Source organism: Ostrinia furnacalis, unplaced genomic scaffold (genome assembly GCF_004193835.3).
Source record: "Ostrinia furnacalis isolate ACB-3 unplaced genomic scaffold, ASM419383v2 OfSCF0216, whole genome shotgun sequence".
NCBI classification, from domain to species: Eukaryota; Metazoa; Arthropoda; class Insecta; order Lepidoptera; family Crambidae; genus Ostrinia; species Ostrinia furnacalis.
Genome location: NW_021130455.1, coordinates 338,332 through 360,254, shown reverse-complemented (window position 1 = coordinate 360,254; position 21,923 = coordinate 338,332). Strand labels below are relative to the sequence as shown.

General features: G+C 35.2%; 2 protein-coding genes across 2 annotated transcripts in view; one reads left to right on the top strand and one right to left on the bottom strand.

Moving 5' to 3' along the window:
- Window positions 1-20,859, bottom strand: part of LOC114357380 (uncharacterized) — a 33,656-nt gene extending 12,797 nt beyond the window's left edge. The window contains exons 1-2 of the mRNA XM_028310981.1: window positions 20,617-20,859; window positions 14,474-14,632 (exon numbers count right to left, since the gene is read on the bottom strand). Of these exons, the coding sequence (XP_028166782.1) occupies window positions 14,474-14,521 (48 nt within the window). The 5' untranslated portion in view covers window positions 14,522-14,632; window positions 20,617-20,859. The remainder of the gene's footprint in view (window positions 1-14,473; window positions 14,633-20,616) is intronic.
- LOC114357151 (chymotrypsin-2-like) lies at window positions 5,339-7,139 on the top strand. Its single transcript, XM_028310652.1, is given in 5 exon segments — window positions 5,339-5,453; window positions 5,723-5,936; window positions 6,023-6,257; window positions 6,517-6,687; window positions 6,941-7,139. Coding segments are annotated over 5 exon segments (837 nt in total). The 5' UTR covers window positions 5,339-5,398; the 3' UTR covers window positions 7,103-7,139.
- Window positions 20,860-21,923: the final 1,064 nt, after the last annotated feature.

Sequence of the window (21,923 nt, the reverse complement as noted above, 5' to 3'; positions counted from 1 at the left end):
ATGATAAACGTCGAAATCTCAGATGTTTCCACTTATAACCGCATTGCATTAACTTGCGCAGTTTTCGATCGGCCACACTTAGATGCAGATACGATTTATGTTGCAAAAGCCGCTATTGTCTTATGAGTTCCAAATCGAATGTTCTGAGTCTGAATTGAGCATAAATCAAAGTTTACACACCTTTTTCAATTTAGAGAATCACACGAAAGTCAAACAATAGTTATTCAGAAAGCAAAACAAAAGTGTAACGAATCCAACAATGGCGATCTTCGAGCACTTTCTTGCTTGCGCAGACGCAGGAGGCAGCGGCAGTGTGTCAGCAGGTCGGCATCAGCACGGGGCTCACGTAGCGGGTGTTGTCGGGACGCGCACTAGGATGTGCGAGTGAAAGTGAACTCGAACACGACAACGGCGGAATGCTCGAACAGGTGGCATTGATGTGCGGCCGAATATCGATGCCTGAGACGACCTTGATCGCAAAGTTGATTAAGCTGATATACCGCAAATCGCTTTTACAAACTAGATCGCGGTCGATGTAATCCAGATCCTTATAAGTATTCTAGCTAGGTTCCTTTGTTTCGTCTCCAATTACATGTAACAATAAGTAATTACACTGAAAATGACCTAATTATATCAAACAATGTCCTATAATATCAATCAATTGTTATCTAAAATCTTTTGACTCATTACTACGTTGATACAATAACAAACGAATAGGCGAATGATTAAAATCGTGTCGATGAATGACCCCAATATTGACTCATTAGCCAGACTGGAACGCAATTAAGCTGCCGAATGTTATGATTGAGTCCTTGACTCCTCTTGTGTTAACATTCCGAAAGTGATTGCTCGCAAAAACACTTCGACACAAAACATGGAACGCATCAATCATGAATGTATCTACATTTACTTTGTGCAAATTGGAATCTACTACGTAAACGATGTAATGATGAACCATTGACCGCATTAATGTTGCTTGTTCGAGTTTGTTAATGATTGTCTCAAAATAGCTCAAACTAGCTGCTACGTAACACATTAGACAATCGTTTAATACAAAAAGCTGTCAAACAGCATCGAAGACGGGCGTTACATTAATCTTTAAATTGATGTACAAGACTCTGTTATGTTCGACACACGATTCACTTATTGATTTAACGTTTTCCGTTACATAATGATGTGTGATTGGCAGTGATTTAAAGCCTCTTTCACTGGTCGTTGCGTGCTGAGCGGTAATAGGATTATTACCGGAACATGTTTGTTATACATTTTAAAATTAAAACCAAATAAAGACTGAAGATCCGTGACCGAAGTGGCGTAGTGGAATAAGTAGGAGGTAAACAAGCAATAAATTGAAACAGGTACTTCAATTGATACCCCTATAGAAAGCAAACGAAGCTAAAGCATGCATTATTCATGGCACAGGTCAGACTGACGAATGCGCAGACAACACATACAATTTATTGACAACAAATGCACAAACTATGCGATCTATATGCAAATTTAAAGTACTTTTCTACTCATATGAAATAAGAAAATCTAAATGTTCATCACAAATTCAAAACAAAAATATTAATATCGTTGATTCGTTGAACAGCTGTGCCTTACCTATAATGAAAATAATTAAAAAAAAAAGATGCGCCATCAACTGAAAATAATACCTGTTTCATCAAGGAAAACAACGAAATGTGTCACATACTCGTAATAAAAGTGATGAGCTTACATAAAATAAATTATGACAATGTTACATTCTTTCATATGTGTCCAGTCAAGCAAATCGTTAGTCTTTATAATTAAGTGTTCTACTTCTTTTATACTTTTATAATTAGAAAGGAGGAAGAGGGTAAAATTTGCAGGATTCTCGAATTCTAGTCTGATACAAATTTTCATTATAATTCTTCTAGCAAGCTCGAGAATTTTAATATATTTTCTCACTAGCTTTTGTCTGTCACAGAAAAATCCCTGTTTCAAAAACCGGGATAAAAACTATCCTATGTTCTTTCCCGGGACTCAAACTATCTCTATGCCAAATTTCATCAAAATCGGTTGCGAGGTTTAAGCGGGAAAGCGTAACAGACAGACAGACAGACAGAGTTACTTTCGCATTTATAATATTAGTTGGGATTGTTTCTGGAAGTAAACAGACACACGGTTTCAAGATGGTATGTGGCCACATTGCTGCGACTGTCACCGTCTTATTCTTGACACGTACGCTCATACACTCGGCAGTATAATTAAGCAAGTTCATCAAAACAACGTGATAATAGCACTCGCGGGTTACGTGTGTCGGAAACTGAAGCCGGATCTAGTGGCATATAACATAGTTACATCACTATCGCTTGTGCTGACCTCTATTATTATGCAATTTATTATGGCGAGAATGGTCGCGGTTTATGCTATTTAGTGATTTTTCAATCAGGCGCTCTATCGATGCTTTTACAGGTGCCGTTTGGTCAGAATTTTCTAAAATCTGTAATTTTTTTTCGAGAGATTACTGTTCACTTAACAAGAATTGATACTTTAGGATAGCCACACTGCACTTTATTTTATCTTATTCTGGTTTATATCTTAAGAGATAACCACAAACCAATCCTGACTTTGTTTTTATTTAAGCTGCAGGTCGTAGATGAGATATTTATTTGCATACTTAACTACGCGCAGAAGTTAAAACTTCTTAACATAAAGGTCTTGGCCGACCCGACTTCGCATTAATTTCCTTTTGTCTCAGCAAATAATGTAAAAATTCAGATTTGACAATCTGACCTGATGGTCCAGAGAATATACTTCATTATTATGATAACTTCTAATATACAAGTTGACATATCTACAAGTTTTACAACCCGTCAATCATGTGACTTGCTAATTACTCGTATATTGTTAAAAGTAATTCAACATGTCTGAGGATTATCATGATAGCTATCTTTAGAAACTTAATTACAAATTACTCGCATATTATAAGCCATAAATTGACTTCAATATTTTATTGCGATAGGTTTTTAAATTACGAAGCAAGAACATTATTCTTCATTGTGTCTTGCTATAACAATAACAAACAAACTTTAAGTAGGTAAGGATTATTCAGTTATACAGGGTGGAAACGATAAGTGATCTCACTCGATTATTTCTAAACTATACAAGATATCAATAAACTAGTTACTAATCCTGAAAGTGCTTCATGAGCTTTATCAAACGGTATTAATAACAGGTTACAGAATAAACTGGATCTATCCAAAAATTCAATGTTTCCAGCTTCCATACTAAATGTACCATCAGGTGAGATACAGGCCAAGAGCTTCCTCGTAGTGGAAAAAAAAAAAAAAAAAAAAAAAAAAACGTTTCCACCCTGTATTTATTCGGTTATATTTTTTCTTAATCGTAGTTAACCCTTTGATAATATTAAAAATAATATACATATTAGGTAGGTACATGGAAGAATGATTCTTTAATAACATTTTAGATCTGCAATCGTAACCTCACCTTCAGAAAAGTATTTAACTCCGTTTTGTCAGAGATATTATTTGGTGCTATGAATGATTCTAATGTGTTTAAGGTTTTTATTTTAATTTTAAGTAACAATAGTTGTTTTTTTTTTGTAAAGAAATATTTTTATTAAATAAGAATCAAACAGTTACACTGCAATGTTTCTTTCTTACACTATTATGATCATTACTGAAAACGTGACTACACTACATACACACACCCAATGCGACATATTGCGGACAGATGCCCGAATGCTTAGAGGATTTTAGGTAATTAACCTGTTCAAAACAGTTATTAGTATTTAATACAAAACGAACCAGCCATATAATTTATCCTTATTCTCAGCGTGTATCCACTAATTGCATTTGCAAATATACGTTCTCTACTATTAAATTAAGAAAATGAACATTTTTATTTGAAAGCTCAAATTATTGGTTTTTTACGCAATCTAGGCATCAAAAATTTCAATCAGTAACAGCTCATAAACGGATTCTGAAAACTATAAATTGTGAAGTTAATCGTTTATCTCAAAGGTCAACAAATAATAGAAATCAAATAAAACACTGAATATATGGGTGGTAAAATTTAAACGCGCGATTGACTACATCCTATACTCGGGTCAAATGATGCTTGACCGATTTACCTACTTACCCTAGTAAGACGCTAAGAGCGGCTTTATATTACTGTCTTTCTGGTGACATGACAGACAAGCGTATTTAACCAAGTGACTTATGAATGCGATTCCTTCTTTCCCTTTGTAATCAGTGATAAAGTGAAATTCACACTCTACCTTTTCAGTATAATGGGTCAGCAATCACAAAATCTTACTAAATGATAATAATAATGAGATACGTTATCTTATTTACAAGATTACAGGAAATAATCCTCATGTCTGTGTACATAAAGATTATTTCATGTAATTCAAAAGACACTCTTGAAACAATAATAACCCTGTGTCCGAAAAAGGTGTTGTAGCAATAGTAGGTATACCTACCAAAGTTATCATTACCAAAGAAAAATGGATCGATAGGTAACAAATGTAAGTAGAAAACTAAACGTACGTCCATAATCAACAATATTCGGCTAATACAAAAATATAGTTGATTTAGCTAATGAGTCTATTGAGTTTAGACCTCAAGAGCACGCTACGATGATTTGACAAATTGGTCGGCCGACCCCGTAATAACAGCTCTGAGGAACCATTCAATGTAAATGTTTACTGATTGGCGATTGCACAACATTTAGTCGAAGCCAATCATAACATTGTTGTAATAGTTTAAGGCTATCTAACAGCCGAAACGTAATGGGCGGATGCAGATTTCAAGTTTACGGTGTAATTATGTTGACGGACAAAAGAGAACCTGTCAAGGAGTAGCAATGAAGGCACTAGAGTGAATACAGAGCACTCTGATCTGCCAGGCCCAGAACAGATTTTAACAATAGAAAGTGCATCGTCGATCAAAAAGCGTTTCCACTTTGATTATTATGATATAAAAATTGGATCTAAACACACAGAACCTTTTGGACGATTTGTGTAGAATTTTTCCAATAACTTACCCTACGTTTTAAAGATTAAGTTGAAATTACGAGCAATCACACAAGTAAGTATGTACTCGTACTAATACATCGATTAATTTAAGCTATAGTAATAATTTTTTTCACTATCAGTCACTTCACTAGTCAGATTTACTTCCTCAAGGGCAATAAATAACTGCATACAATAACAATAAATCAACACTAATTCGTTATCTAGTACGGACAAAATCAGATTTAAAGGGTCGTGCAATAAAATCTCAATGTTTTTGAAAATTATCAGAAGGTGAATTATTTTTTGTATAAATACTTTATAAAGTAAACAAAACGCATCATTAAAACATTAGCTCAACAGCAACAACTACTAATATTGCACTTAGCATCAAAGATGGTTTTCTTGAAATGTATTATTTTATTTGGACTTCTTGGTCACATAGCAAATGGTGAGTAGATATACGTCACTAGTTTTCATGTAATATTGTCACATATTTCGTCGCTTGCCTCTCTAACTGACGTATCAGACATTTTTTTCCAAACTGAGTTATCTACATACACCATCTTAATCAATTTCGCAAGACGAATCTATCTGTCTATACGCCTGAAACTTATGCTAAATGTTGACGATTACGCCTGAAAAGTTACGTCAGTTAGAGAGGCAAGCGACGATTTTTCACGATTCCTGAATAAATTAGTTATTTTCTTTTTCGTCTAGGTTCCCCATTGAAATCCGAGATTATGGACTTGAATCCACACATTGTGGGCGGCGTAGATGCTCCTGATGGTTATGCCCCTCACTCTATGGCTTTGACCTCAGGGTACTGGGTGAACAGCCTAATGTGAGGAGCCTCTATCATCAGCGAGTGCCATGTGCTAACAGCAACGCACTGCATTGAGGCATTGCTGGACATTAGTGGTCAGCTGTTAAGGCACGTTACTTACAAGCAACTTACATACCGCTTTTATATCTTGATTTCTGGTGTTAAATTGTTTAACAAAAATATACCGTCCACAGTACGCTCCACGGAGTCTATGCAACCAATGAATGGCAATCGACTAAACACCGAACGAAATTCTCAGGATTTATCAATCATGAAAAATATGACGCCTTTCTTTACAAATATGACATCGGTGTACTCTTCCTCGATGGAAAATTGACACCCAGTGACAAATGGGCAATCATTGCCTTGAACTTCGACTGGATTGACGCTGGCGACAAAAGCTCCGTTACAGGATATGGAAGACTTTGGGTATGAAATTGATAGATCGAAGATTTGCTCTCTCGCTAATTTGATTATCGACGTGAAGCGGGAAGTACGGTTAATGCGGACGTGAGCGTGAAATTATTCAATAGATCACTCAAGATACGAGTACTTACATATTTAATGCCCATTAAGTGAAGATGGTAACTACTGATTAGATTCCATGCAACCGTTATTGAGTGGTTGGTTACACTAATATTTTGATCTTAATCTTCAAGGAAGAACTTATAGATTTCCTTGTCATCAGAATTGGGGCCCCATTGCTACAAGACTGCAGCTTCTTTACCTGAAAACCATAGGTGAGAAGGAATGTGCAGATGGTGTGAGCGCGGCCATGCCTCCTGGCTGGTGGATTCCTCCAGTGGACCAAAGAGTCGAGCTCTGCACCCTTAAGGGTGAAGGATACGGACTTTGTAACGTAAGTATCAAAACTTTTTTGAAAACCCCGTTACAAAAACCACCAACATAACAAGATAATGTCCACACAGTGTAAAAGGGATAGTTGGCAAAATCTTTCCTTTATCCAGTAGTGGACGTTATTTGGTTGAAATGAACGAACGAGATCAAACCATTATTCCGAGGTGAAAAATTCAGATTCATTTTTTGTTTGTTCTTTCTTCACTCCTTTGCATGGTGATTCTGGAAATAATTTAACTTTTTACTTTATTCAGGGTGATTCCGGCAGTGCTTTAGTATCGCTGAAGACCAACACTCAAACGGGGATCGTAGCTTGGGGCTTCCCGTGCGCACGCGGCGCTCCCGACATGTTTGTTCGCGTGAGTGCCTTCAAGGACTTCCTCCTGAACATAACGAAGACTTGCGACAAGTGCTGATTGGAATTTGTTCTACTATTTTATTATTATTTTTATATTGACTTCACTTGTTTATATTTTGTTAATATAGATATTTTATTATTTTGTTTAGTAAAAAGTTTCAAAAATACTTCTATTTTTACTGTAACCTTATTCTATTATTTTTTTTTGATAGAGTTATCAGGATTAACAAAGCTATCAGTTTCTTTGAAGGTTAATACCAGATTAATTTAAATGCGCATCTACACGGATATAAAACTTTGATTCTTTTATAGCCGTTAAGTACTATTTTAAACCCAGATTTTGTATTCCGTCTGCATCAATCCGAAGGGAATAAAAAAGCCTTTTTGCGAAGCTATCACGATCACATCAGCAGTGTAACAGTAAAAATGTATTTTATGGCACATACTCCAATATTCTTAACCGATTAGTAATTCTGGGCACACACAAAAAGCATGTTTTGATATGTTTTTATAAATACATAACGGATTTTTGCCGTCAACAATGGAACAGATGGATACTTCGCACGGGTTTTACGTAAATTGAGAAACATTTGTGTGAAAATGTTAACATAGTATCAAGAAAGACGTGTATAATGAAACAATTAAGACCCATTTATTAGCTTCATTAAAATAAATGTAGTTGTTTTCGAACTCATTACTTGATAAAAACAACATTTAAAAAATAGGGACGCAATTTTCACACAATAATTTACAAATTAACACATTTCCTTCTTTCTTTCTCTTACACATACAAAGTTATTGTTAAGGAAATGTAATTTATTAATGCAATTTATAGCATTCCTTTAATTTACTTATCAAGCTATTTCTGAAAGCTCCCTCGGCCAAAACTCAATCTCACTTTACAAGTTTACCTTTTGAAAGTGTAACAGTAGGAAAACTAAAAAACAACCTCCCAAAACATAACTCATTAAAAATGAAAGCAAACTGACAAGCTCCGAAATCATTTTTACCTTATTTTACCTTGTTGGAAAAGTTTTTAGTTTATCGCAGCACGAAACCTGTCAAAGACGATGCCTGAGCCAAGTTTTCCAAGAAACGGAGGCTCTATCGCCGTGGAATTCTGCATTGTTATGTTTTGAATATTGTTATTCAGATTAATGCTGAACGCAGTCGCCAAATTACCATATCGATAAAATGTTAACATAACGTTCGAGGGCAGTTGATTGTATTCTAATAGTGTTGCAGTTGGCACTAAAAATATCAGGCTGCTTAGTAACTCTAAATTGTAGCTAAGTAGGTACTTATCGCTATTATGGATTTTTCAATAGATAGTTTGTGACCGATTAGAAAAATCATTCCCTATTCGCTGCTACCTAGCATCATTATGTGAATAGTAGGAGCGTTTGAAAAGCGTAACAAAATATTATACCATTCCTTGAAACGTTTTAATGAACGTTCAAGTTTAAATATTGATTTCCTTTGACATTTCCTAAACTGCAGTCTTTGCTTGAAGAATAGTTCCGTCTATTCCTTCCCTAAGGGCAGGGTATAATCAAAAAAAGATTTCCGTCTATTCATTCATGACCTAAGGGCAAGATAAAAAGATCGATAACAACGTGCAATGCAGCACTAATCCCGAAGACAGCGCGTCTGGCGCCGCGGGCACGGTAGCCGATACAATGCGATAGCGATAACGCGCTGTAATGCTAAATACGTGCACAGAACTCTGATAACATTTACTAGCAAAAAGCAGTTGTAACTAAAAGAAGGCCTATTACCTAATGTTAGTGAAAAGCTATCAAAGAGCTGAAAAAAGGGGACTAATCTTTTGGAAGGCGATAAATGCGGGCCGCCGCTACCAACCAGTCATATGCAAATCATTTGGGGAGGCCTATCTTCCGCTGTGCATAAAATAATGATTGCCCTTCCAAATCTCTTTTATACAGGATGTCCCGTATACTTAACATAGGTGAGAAAGAGATCATAATTTAAGTTAATGGTTCGTCAGACATACCAAGATTGTTATTACCAGTATTGTGAAAGATTTGTTTGTGTATGCAGAATAAGTGCGAGCGGACAATCGCAATTGTACGGTGAGATGGATGAGTCTTTATTTCGAATGATTTATTATTTAGAATTCCTATGCAATTATATGGACTATTGTTAGCGTCGGGTAAAGTGCAATGATTCTTTAATGATACGTATTGATTCTCACTCTCATTGTAAGTAACTTTGGTAAAAAAGCAATCATACAAAAATGTAATCAAGTAAATCCGTTTTAAAAGAGTCAAAATATTATACCGAGAAAGTGTTTTTTATTTCATTATGGGATTAAATTTACACAATTAAAAATAAGTTTCCTCGTGAAACTTCTATTAAATCGGTAAGACGACTTTCTTTGTTTACAAATTAACAGCCGCCGACAAAAATAACCGTTAAAGAACCCGAACGCTTAATTTTAAATACGAAATTTAAATAAGTATAAACTTATAATAAGCTACGTTGAAATAGTTACATGTTAACCAAGACGTTCATTTGACTGTTAATTTTAGAATATTCCAATAATAATGAAGCAATCAGTTCGTAAAAGAATCCGAAGCCAGCCTTAAGACTTAATTAACACGTTCAGTGCAATGAGGCCGAGTAAAAGCGTCGAAATTTTCAATGTCAGCAATACACTTTGCATAATGTCTTCCGAGACTCCAAATAAGTATTCGGGAAGGTTCCATTGCCATAAACGGACTGGCTTTTGTTTAAAAATAAAACCGAGATAAATGTCCTGAGAATTTGCGAGTTCATGAGTCAGAGTTCAAGGAAATACAACTTTTTTGTTGATGGCAAATATTTTGCACGTTTTATTGTCTGTGCGTGATTTAGGGTAGTGAAACTAACAAAACCGCAATGTGGTTATTTTTAACATACTATTATTTTCAATTCGAAACATATGAAGTCATGTTCACCTTCTCTTTAGAGTTCATCTACTACTTAATGCGAAGTGGCATATTGAGCCATATACATACTTTAATGCTCTTGAATAAGGTCAATTGTTTCAGACTTTTTTCCCATTAAATTAATCATGTTTTCTATCACTGATTATAATATTCATATGATATGTAACATTTCAATAAGTAGGTAATCACGATTTAACTGACGTCCTATTGCTTAACTCAATTAAACGCAAAATTAAAATTATTATGACTTTGCTAACATACCGTTAAATGCTGGTAATTAGTTAATCATTGGCATACATTTGTTATAACGGGCTCACTGTAGTGCCCGCATAATCTGAAATATGATCTACATAAAGTTTTGTTCCGATTTTCACGGAGTAGTTTCACTTTTATCAAAAATATTCCAATGAGAAAAGAAAATATGTCACGCACGATTAGGAAAAAGAAATCAGTGAGTGACAAAAACTATTTTCTAATATCTAATCGCACATAACAAAGTACATGTATTAGCGCAATCACATTAATGCTACATGCCGATAATAAGTACCTAATATCTGATGACTAATAGCGGTCAATAGCCACGATACCACAACGATACGGTATCGATCAATGCCTGATAGCGTCGAGTTTGACACCACAATGGACCCCGCCACTGAAGGACGAAGCATATCTTTTGTGTGGGTGTACAATGTGACAAATGATAAGAACTACACTGAAATTCGTTTTAGTTTAGACGCTTGCGACTCAAATAATATTTGTAAATATCAAGGAAAATGTTTCGCAATATGAGGCTTTAACTCTCGTACTCAACTAACTTGGTATACTGCCAAAAGTGAGAGAGATAGTCGACTGATACATCGAAAGTTTAGTGGTATAGTAGAACCCCGACGTGGTGACCGCAAAGGCACAAAAGTGTCACTCCCGTATACGTGAGAGATTACGTGCCAGTGACATTTAGCCGTCACGTAGTTAAGCAAAAACTTAGCGAAAATTGTTGTAGGATAGATTTTTTAAATTAAAAATAGATACTTAGACACATTGTATATTTATTAAAGTACAAAACTTCTACTAAACTATATTTTGTGACTGAAATATGAACTCCTTTTCAAATAAACAACCCACTCCATATTTTATTAGTAATTTCAATGGTCGACCAACATTGTCTTGGTACTAACTAGCCGTCAAAGTAAGCCTACACAACTAGGTACAAATCTCCAGAATTATATTAAGACATAAAGATTGATTGATAAATGAGATTGCAATAAATATTTACACGCATTATATTTTGCTAAATAGGATTGAAAATGCCTTTTTGCTGTTAACAATACGTATCCAAGCGAATTGATACAAAATTTCCTATGCAAGTCTAAACCACTCCTTATCATCATTTCAGCCATGGGCATCCATTGCTGAAAATAGGGCTCACCCAATAATTTCCACATTTTCCGGCTGGAGGCGGCCTGCATTCAGGGGCTTCCCTTAATAACTTTGTGGACCTGGACGTCCCTATTTGTAATAAACTTTGAACTAGATATCATGTTAACGCATCCACCGATAGAGGCAGCACCGCGTTCTTCACTAGTCTAAAGCTGTTCTAATGCCTTCTAAGTGACTAACCGTACAAATCGTGGTTAACATTTCAGACAGCGTTGTTATTTACGTTTGTGCAAGTGTTCGTTGCCGAGGCAACATTGGCAAAGCCACCCGCGACCGGTGACTTTTGCGACTCGTGCGCACGCACGCTGCATTCATTCTGTCCTACTTCGGGACAGGACAAATATTTCTGATCTCCTTTTGGTCATTTATTCACTATTTCACGACGTAAACGGTATTATATCTGGCTATTACGAAACGCATTATTACTCAGGAACTTTATAACAGCAATTACTAATAAAAAATAACACTAATTGAAACATTAATATTAAGTAACGTGTGATTTAACTTTTCCTAATATAACAAACTTGCATAAGTGCAGCAACCAATACGTTACATAGGTTTAAATATTTTCCTTGTTAAACGATATAACCCGAAATTACGTAAAGTTTCCTTATAACGATTAATTGGTTAAGGTTTCGAGGTCAATCAATGCACTTTGCATAATTAACTTACCTTCAAGTTTAGCTTTATTTTAGGCGTATTTATCGAGTCTCAATACTCGATTAAGGTTGTTAATCCATCATCGATTCGTGGTTCGGCTGCATTCTTCGGATGACTGACAAGTGACAGGTGATAAAATGTACAAAACGCGAGCAGCGAGCGAAGGCCGATCGGCGAGTATGTAACGCATCGATCATAGTGACAGCGCCGCCTACGCATCACCGGAGCCTAACCACAGGGCACTATTATGGCCTAATTCACAGGTGCTAGGCAATAAATAACGTTGTTACATAATATACGTGCTCGTATAGTAACCACACATAACCTGAAGCAGGCCAATTTCCTGAAAATACAAGTGAGGTCACACCCGTAAGCATGGTGGATCACAACCTTGATGACAGGCTCGATATTATATCGCCAAAGGCGTCTCAGATTATTCAATTAGGCCAAAAAAGGTTAGTGGCCTCTGAAACATGGAAATACCTAAATCAGATAACTAGTAGAAAAATCGATATTATCAAAATATATTCTAAAGTTCGTCCACTGGCGTGCAAATGAACTTCTGGATAACGTATCTAGACTAGCTAAGCGGATACCGCATTATAGCAGGCTAGCAGCTATAGTGATTGCATCGACGTAGATAGTATCATAGCTTATCTAGGTACCCTAAATCAGTCAATACTATCGATTCTGCTATCAGTACAGTTTCCGGCGTTAATTGACCTAAAGTTTACTTCGCTAGACGATAGAACCATTATTACGAAAACTTTTCACAGTTTAGACGCGATTCTATGAAATATTCCTATTGGGAATATTGGGATGGTGAAAATTGTTATTTTGTCTGCTTCTTTTTAAACAACACTAAAAATGATAAACTTATTCATCATAAAATTACTAAGGAGTAAATAAAATAATTCAACGCATCAGTGCAAACAATGAGACATGTAAAAAATAAAACTACAACTGAATAATTATGTTACAAATGTTTTATCTTTACTACTTCTTGCGTTAACGGCAATATCTATAGCTAAAAGCATTTATAGCCCTTAAGTACACACGACAGCACATCAGGTTACCCATTTTTGTTGCAAACTCGCCCCTATTACAACTGCACAAGAATCCACGTGCCGTCGCCTGTACATACATAATTAAAAAGAACGATGTTTAAAAAATAATGTAAGTAGTTCAATGATAGATCTTATCTTTGTTATCTGACTGTATCTCAAGCCCACATCTCATTGCCAAGTTGGACATTATTTTGGCTGCACCAAACGACATTATTGAATTACCCATGAATATTTTTGAATAATAATATCGGTTATTAATCATAATTTAGCCAGAGGTGAACTACGCCTCTAAGACATTCCGAGTCGAATTTGTGGGTGTATTAATATTTATAACTTAACAAATTGTCTATTTTCAATGTGACTTTAATAATAGAATCAAATAAATAAATAAAAAACTAAATAATTGCATTGTGATGTGACATAATGAAATGCAAAATGACGGTTCATAAAGTTAAATCTGTGGAATCTAATGTAGAATTTACTAATAGGTGCGATTTTGCAAGAAAAAAATTGCTACATAGAGTGCTTTCATAGTACATACCCAAACAACTGAATTCCGAAAACCTCAATGTTAGTACATGAAATGCCAATCGTAGAGCATAGTCAATGGAATTAATTAAGTAAGTAAGTTTACTACCAATAGCGAACAGTACAAACTTAATGCAATATTGAAATTACTCGGTACGCTTGTTCAATTAATTCACTGCGAAATTAGCCTTAAGTGTTTCAAAATCAATTGAATTTTAAGTGATGTTTCAAGTAGGTGTTTTTAGTGATAATACTGACTTTAATGTTCCTGCCTACATATTTTCCATTGTAAACAATGTTCTTTTAAATTGATGTCGTAGGTATTATAAATTCAAAATACTGAACGCCATGTAGGTCATTAGGAAGCATAACAACACACGCATTATATTACAGAAATAATACATTTTATTTCTTATTAAAAAATATATCTTATAGGTAATCGCAACTTAGACTGCTTTTGTTACTTATTGCGCATATTTAAAGCTTACATGATGCCATTAAATTCGAGTGCACATTGGCGTTTATAGTATCGGTTAAATAGGCCGTATAAAGGGTAAGCCAAACCAACGCGATCAACCGGCGTACAGCAATAGCGATCAGACTAAAGGTTCGGCCAAACCAACGCGATCACACGCCATCAGCCGGCGTGCAGCGATGGCGATCAATGCATTTGTCTGATCGCCATCGCTGCACGCCGCCTGATCGCGTACGATCGCGTTGGTTTGACTGAACCTTAAGAGTCTATGTTAACACGACTGGCATGCAAAATAAATAAAATAAACTTACCACATTGATCTTCCCGAGAATGTGATTGATCTGATCCTTGCTGCACATGTTGCTATCGTATCTGGGTCCTTTTCACATTTTACGACGAGTCAATTGATTTTATACACGCATCTATTGTTAAACGTTTGTTATATTACTTCTTCTTGAGACCAATACTAACTACAAATACTTTATTCATTTACAGATACAAATAACTTAAAAGGCGACAGGTTTACCAATGCCTCCGTAGCGATCAGGACAGATTCCTGGCAAGCGAAAAGTCATGGGTTCTAATCCCACCTGAGGTGTTCTTACTTGTCTGAATTAAACCTAATATGACCGTTGATTTAATTCGTTGCATGACATTGAAATACGAATAAAACGCTCTTAGGATCCGAACGAGAAGAACGAAGAAAAGAATCGACGAGAGCCACAGAGATTGTCTCTGGTTTAATCGTACAATTTTGGTTGCGGAAAAATAGTGATGCCGCGGCATGCCGTTTGACATGAAAGAAGAAGAAGAAGACAGTGACAACCCTAAGCATGAACTTCACTGACACTTGATCCAAGTTTGACATTCGATAGTCGAGTTCATATTCCACCTACGTCATACACCATGTACCGTAAATCGGAGCTGACTAATCCATAACCGTATTAATTTCCACTAATTAAGTAGTCGTTGACTTTGTTATTTTGAACTCTAAAAAGTTAAGCCATTAAAAAAGCAGACAGAGGCCTATCTTTAAATCTTATAAATTACATTAGAAGCCTAAAAAGGATTTCACCGTCAAAACTACTTCAAAAATTTAAAACAGAATTAGCAGACATCTCATTATGTAGACCCAATTTCGAGATCAATAGCCTTTTAGTAATAGATTTATTGTTTGAGGTGTTAATGGTCACCAATTCTTAAATTGTTAATACTAACGGGATTTATACCATTTTCATTATTTGGATAAGACTCCGGTATTCCAGCGCAGTTCCTGTATGCAAAACTGTATTAAATCCGTGATCACGGATGAACATTAGTTCAAGAAATTTATTCTGTGGTCAGGTCATAATTTTGGAGTGTTACCATATTTAGGTAAAGATACAATTACGCTTTCGATTTTTCTTTGGTGGCCTTGAAAAAATAATCTAATATTTCCTTTAATGCACGAGTGGTGACAAGATTTGTCAAAAGCGACCCATTCAGAATTGGCAAATCCTTTTGAAATCATAATGGGCCTTTAGCCAAAGCAAGTAAATTTGTAACGGCTTGGCCAATAATAAATGATAACAATCAATCGATACGCCGTAATTAACGGTATAATGAGTTTTGCGAAATGTTCTTACAAAAGAGTGCATTATTGTTTGCATATCAACTTAATTACCTATGTGGTTCTAATCACTCATAGAACATTTTCGACTTTGATACAATGGTATAAGATTCAAAAATTTATGGGTCTGCCTGGACGTAAGACTTGATAACAAGTATCATGAGCTAACGAAATATCGAATTAATTGGATGTCAAAGTGTAGTCAAAACTGTGGCCTTACCGGTCATTTTTAATTACATATTGCCTAATAGCATTGCAATAACTACGTCAAATATGATATTGTGTGGCATGGACGATCACTGTAATTAAGAATTTCATTTCATTTCGTCTTCATTAATCTTATTATTTTTAACATTATTTGTTATCTAGATGAGATTTTGATCAAGAGTTTGCCAATATTTAAAAATCGATCTTCAGATGTTTTGCAATTTTCGCTATTCATCTGTTTTCTTGGCCTTTGAATATTTTTATCTTTTTATTGAGCGATAGGTTTCCATTATATTTGCAAATCCATGTGTGAAACCGCCGTGTTCAATTGAATAATTCGCCCATTTAAAGTGTTTTGCATAAAGATGTTGAGCATTCGGTGAATTTCGGGCAGTAATGAGTTGCGTCACCTGATGAATATTGATAGAGTTTTACCAAATGTCTCGGAGAAAATGTTCGCTTTTAGGCACAGCTTTTGTAATAAAAAGGTGATCCTGGCGATTTCTTTCGAGAGAGCCAATAAAATGTGTTAAAAACACGCAATAGGCTTTCTATTCAATGACCAACAAACTGTTAAATAATACTATCTTACGTATACCTAAGTTTATGATTATTTTCTGAATAAAGGTACGAGCAATATCTTTAATTTTATTTTGTGTGAAATAATTTTATTGAAATCATCTTGATATTTCATGAGAAACGGCAACTGCTCTATAAATTGCGGTGAGCTAAAGTTCAAGGCTCGAAATGATTTCATAAAGACGTCTGATCTACCTGGCTTTGTCAAAGTCATGCTAGACTCTAGAAAACGGAGAAACCATAAGACAGAGATAAACAATAGAATTATCGTAATGTACTTACGGTAGTCATTCATAATCGTAAGATGTAACAAGTCGATATCTCGCAATCGATTGGACGTACTTTCAAGACTGTGAATGAAATAGAAACTGCTGCTGTTAAAACTCAAATGATTAAGTGTATCGAATCATGTTATACTAGCGGAACCGAGTAAATAAAGGTGTATAGTAAACATTTCGCGCCAGTCTATAAGCAATTCGTAATTGGGAATGCGAAAGTTGATATTGGGGGTTTCCATTTCAGCAACTGTTCGTTTAACTTATGTCACAATTATCTAATCAATAATGTTGTCTACTGTGAACTGACATCACCTAGATCTAGATAAAGAGAATGCAAAGATCAGCAGAACAACAAAACGTTATCAAAGCTCAAAGTAACTAACAGGCAAATGAAAATTTGTGAGAGAGATGGCATCAATCTTCGCAACATTAACCTTCGTAGGTGTCTACAACAACATCACAGTTATTAGATCTGCACTGAGCTTTTAAGAATTCACGTGACAGAAGTGAACACGTGAATTCTAAAATCAAAATGTGCCCGTACATACTACCTCTATATCTATTTTAGATGTTCTATAAAGTGACTATGACAACGCATCACCAAATTGATCGGTTGAGCAGTAACAGACACAAAACGACGTTTTTGTCGCGCGCTTCTACGAAATTGCGATCGGAGAGTCGAAATTTTTGCGATCCAACATCAGAGCAATTTCATGCCATTTTAACGAATCCAATACACCAAACTTACAATATTAAGAGTGTTAAGAGATACGCTTTCACTTAAATATGACAACGTTACGTCTGTATTTATTAATGTTTATTACCTAGCAGACCTTTTGTTTTTTGTTTTCTAGCGGAACACCTTTTGTGAGATAAACGTAAGATTGCAGACATGCGGTAAATAGATATTGTCTACTGTTGTGTGACGTGATCCGTGATATGTTATCATTTAAATCACACATAGACACATCCCATAGTTTCCTAAATAGTTTATGTCGTTTAGCAGCAATAGGTAGCTATAATTTCAAAATGTACCAACTAACTAATGAAAGAAAATGAACCATTGCGAGTTGTTTAATTTTGAAAAGACTGGATTCAACAAAAACAATTCTTGCTCCTGCAGTGGAGACTGTATAATGATGATAATGACTTGATGATAATGAGCATACCGATCTTCGCAATGTTGTTTAATAAAGGAAACACATACAAGCCTTGATCGACAAAATCCAAATATTCTATTCGCCTCTGATAAATTGGAGAGGTTCGTGACACTAGATGACCTGATGATGATGAGCATTATACTAATCCTTGCAATGTCATCACCAAATTGTAGTCAATGGACGTCGACGATGCGCGCACGCGTGTTAGCTAACGTTTCCTCGCTCCGGTAATTAGCGCGATCAACTCACTTTCCCTCGCATATTGTCCGCACCACGGAGGAAATGCTTGTTTTTGGTAGTTTTAATATTGTTGTTGTCATGTGCGTTTGAATTAAACGAACTGGTGGCCAAGATCTATATTTACGATTTGACAATAGTAAATGATCAAATTTTTTAATGACTATTCTTTAATGGATTGTTGGAAATATCCGCAACGACATAATGGTCATAGGTGAGGTTTATAAAGTAGCTACGTAGATTTCAACATTTGGACAACTCCCAAATTACGAGGTGTTTCGAAAACTTCTGTCAGTTAATTTGAAGACTTTTACTAACTTATAAAATTATACTAAGTGCGCAATAAATGTTCTAGTCGAATAAAAATGGAAAACATTACCTTAATGTTCTAGAAGCAATATACATGTTTGCAACAACATCGAGATAAGAATGGATCGATAAGATAATATAGAAACTATGGCGTTCCGGGAAAAAAGCTCTTATGTTATGGAAAACTAGGCCGTGTAGCAAACATCATGACTTTTAAACGTACCCCGTATTGTACATGCAAAGATAACTTTGATAATAAACAGGCGATTCATATAAAATATATTCACACGTGCAATAAGTATTTTAACATTTACATTTATTTATTTCTCTCGATACTATAATAATAAAATCTGATAAGATTGTAAAACATAATAAAAAACAACAACAAAATATGAATTTATAAACTAGTAAGACACAAATAGCACAAAGACGTGTGCACCTACTCTGGCGTAACAAAAATTTCATTTTCATTTTAAATACTCGTAACTAGGAAACCGGAAAATTATTGTATCGAACATGTTTACGACTTCATGAGTCTTATTGACTAATAGAGTGTGTCTCGAGTCGTTAAATTCACTTTGCACGATTAAATAATTAAATGCTTGAAAATAGTTGTCGAACTGAACAAAAAGTAAGTTACAATTTCTTAATCAGAAAAAACAATTGTGAACAAATTCTATTTAAAATACAAAATGGCGAAAACAAAACCGCAACACGGAGCAATCGGCAAGGTGTGAAACAATTACACACCACCAAGTAAATTTCAGCCGACTCTATACATTTCTTGTGTAGGTATTTCACATGCTACGCTTGATGCAAACGAATAATTTTCTAACTGGAATCAAATTATTTTAGATGTAACTGACCCAATAGACGTTTTCTGTCATGATTTAATTATTTTAGAATTAGCAGATCGAAGAAAGTAAAAAACGGTGTCTTCTAGATTAATTCCAATCTTTCTCATAGTGGGGAATTCAACTTTAATAAGAATTAAAATAAAACACGAATTTTCCATCTGTTCTCAAGTTTTAAAAATTGGTTAGCACAAACTATCTTCTCTGAACTTTAACCAATAGTCTAAGTAAGAATATAAGATTCATTGCCCACGTGTGTGGTGATTACTGATGAATTAGTACGAGTATAATAATTATTAATTAACATAATTATATTCGTAAAAGAAGATGTTTAAGTCGGTGTCGCAATCTTCTCGTTTGATTGACCTTACAATTACGAATTAATTAGATGTTTCACGCTTATTTTTTCAAAAATTTTAATAGGTTTTATAAGAACAATGTAATATCTGAAGTTGGATATGATTTGGTCATTTCTAATATTTTGTGGGATTGACAGCAAATTTGCGAATAATGAGACTATTTATTAGTTTTGTTCCCAACGAAGATTGTAAGAAATTAGCTTGGCTGCGTGGCGCAACCTGTGTCTCCAACTAAAGGTTGGCTGAACATACAATAGTACTAACTATCAGTTTAGTAGAAGTTCAACGTATTAAGCCTAAACATGCTAAAATAATCAAATTCTAAAATACTGATTGATTTAGGAACCAGGTTCCTTCTACAACAAAAACTACAGGTTCTACGTTCTACATAAAAATGAAGATTTCAAAATTTTACATAGAAACACAATACAGTTACAAGAGAAATTATGCAAATTGAACGTACCATCAATCTATTTTATCAGTCCTTGAAAGCACGCACTTTTTCGTTCACACAAAAATAATTCATGCAGAATTAAATTAACAATATAGGTACCGCGCAACACAATGTCGAAACTAATTAAGACTAATTGATGCACATTCAACTATCACAGCATATTATCGTGATAATAGTTCAACTTATCAACGGTTATTAAGTAACCAATGCCATGAAAAATCGAGGGTAGTTCACGGAAATTGTAACACACGTTCACCAATCATCACAATTCACCAACGACTACCTTGATAAATCGGCGCATGCATCAAAATTCCGTCAAGTTTGTAAAAATGCATGGATTGGCATTTGATAAACCTGTTTCCCCAAATAGAGACATTAAAATTCACAATCGTGAATCTTTTATCATACCGCATAGAATGCATTCCTGAACGTGGTCCCAAGAAGAAATAAGAGCACACAAGCACTGGCAACACAGTTCACTAGAGTTGAAGAAAAAGAAAAAAGTTAAAATTTCGCGGTATTTTTTTTCAGTTGACGCATCGCTGTGTACGCACGTTTCGCGGCATCTCGGTTGTAGTTCGCGCACGCGTGCTGCGGTCGAGATCCGCGGCAGGTGACTGCGCGCGCGCCGCGCTCAAACACCGATGCATTTCCGAACGTCCGCTGAACCGAAGTAGGTAGCGATGTCACAGCGGGCCCAGAGAAAATACTCATAGAAAACAACTATCCTCACTTACCGTGCTGTGCTCGTCTTCGGTCATCTTTATTTTTATTTGCGGTCACCGCTTGAATATCAATCATGGTTACAAACCTGGAACAAAAGAAAAAGTTGTTAGACATCCAAATAAATTGTTTGAATTTATTTACTTTTGTCTCCGGTTAAACACTCAGGTATCTTAGAGACTATGACGAATACCGTTTCAATGAACTAAGCAACTATTGGTGGAATATCGGGGACAGTTATAAATCCAAAATCTGGAAGAACCTAATCAAGGGCTACGGTGAAATAATCAACTGGAAGTCAAAAACTTTCATTCCTTAGATTTTTGTTGGTAATGTTATGAAATTCACTGTTATCGAATCTTATGTTTTCATAGCACTGCTGATAAGATAAATCAAACTTTTTATCAAGATAAAAACCGAGATGTGTCACTCATTTCTACAGATAGCAAAGATGAAGACTATGCAAAAAAAATGTGAGAGTAATCTTCCATAGTTATAGTACGATAAAAAACTTTAACTGATAAATAAACGGTATTTCTCTTCTTTATTATGAGTAACATAAACCAAGGGTGTGTACTGTGTATGTAGATAGCAGGAAGCGCTTGCATTTCCTGGCCAGCATTTTCCAGCTCTGTCATAAAATGCCGAGACTTCTATCAAATTGTCAGTTATTTTGCATTTAACATAGCTCGTAAACAATGATCAACGATTTGTTTGAATTAAACTAAACGGCCTTTCTACGACCTACTGCTGTAGCCTATAAACCACATTATTCGAGGACAGAAATTCAAGGTAAACCAATGGATCGTTTATTGTAAGCGTTCAATCAAAAAATCAATAACAATTTGTGAAGACATACCCACAGCTCAGAGCAATTTTTTGTCTGCTCCAAGAATTGCAATTACCAAGCAAAGCTTTTGTTTTCTTTCATTCAGTATCACGTATTCCACTGGCGTAACTTCCGCTAAAATAAATCAATTTTAATTGTCGTA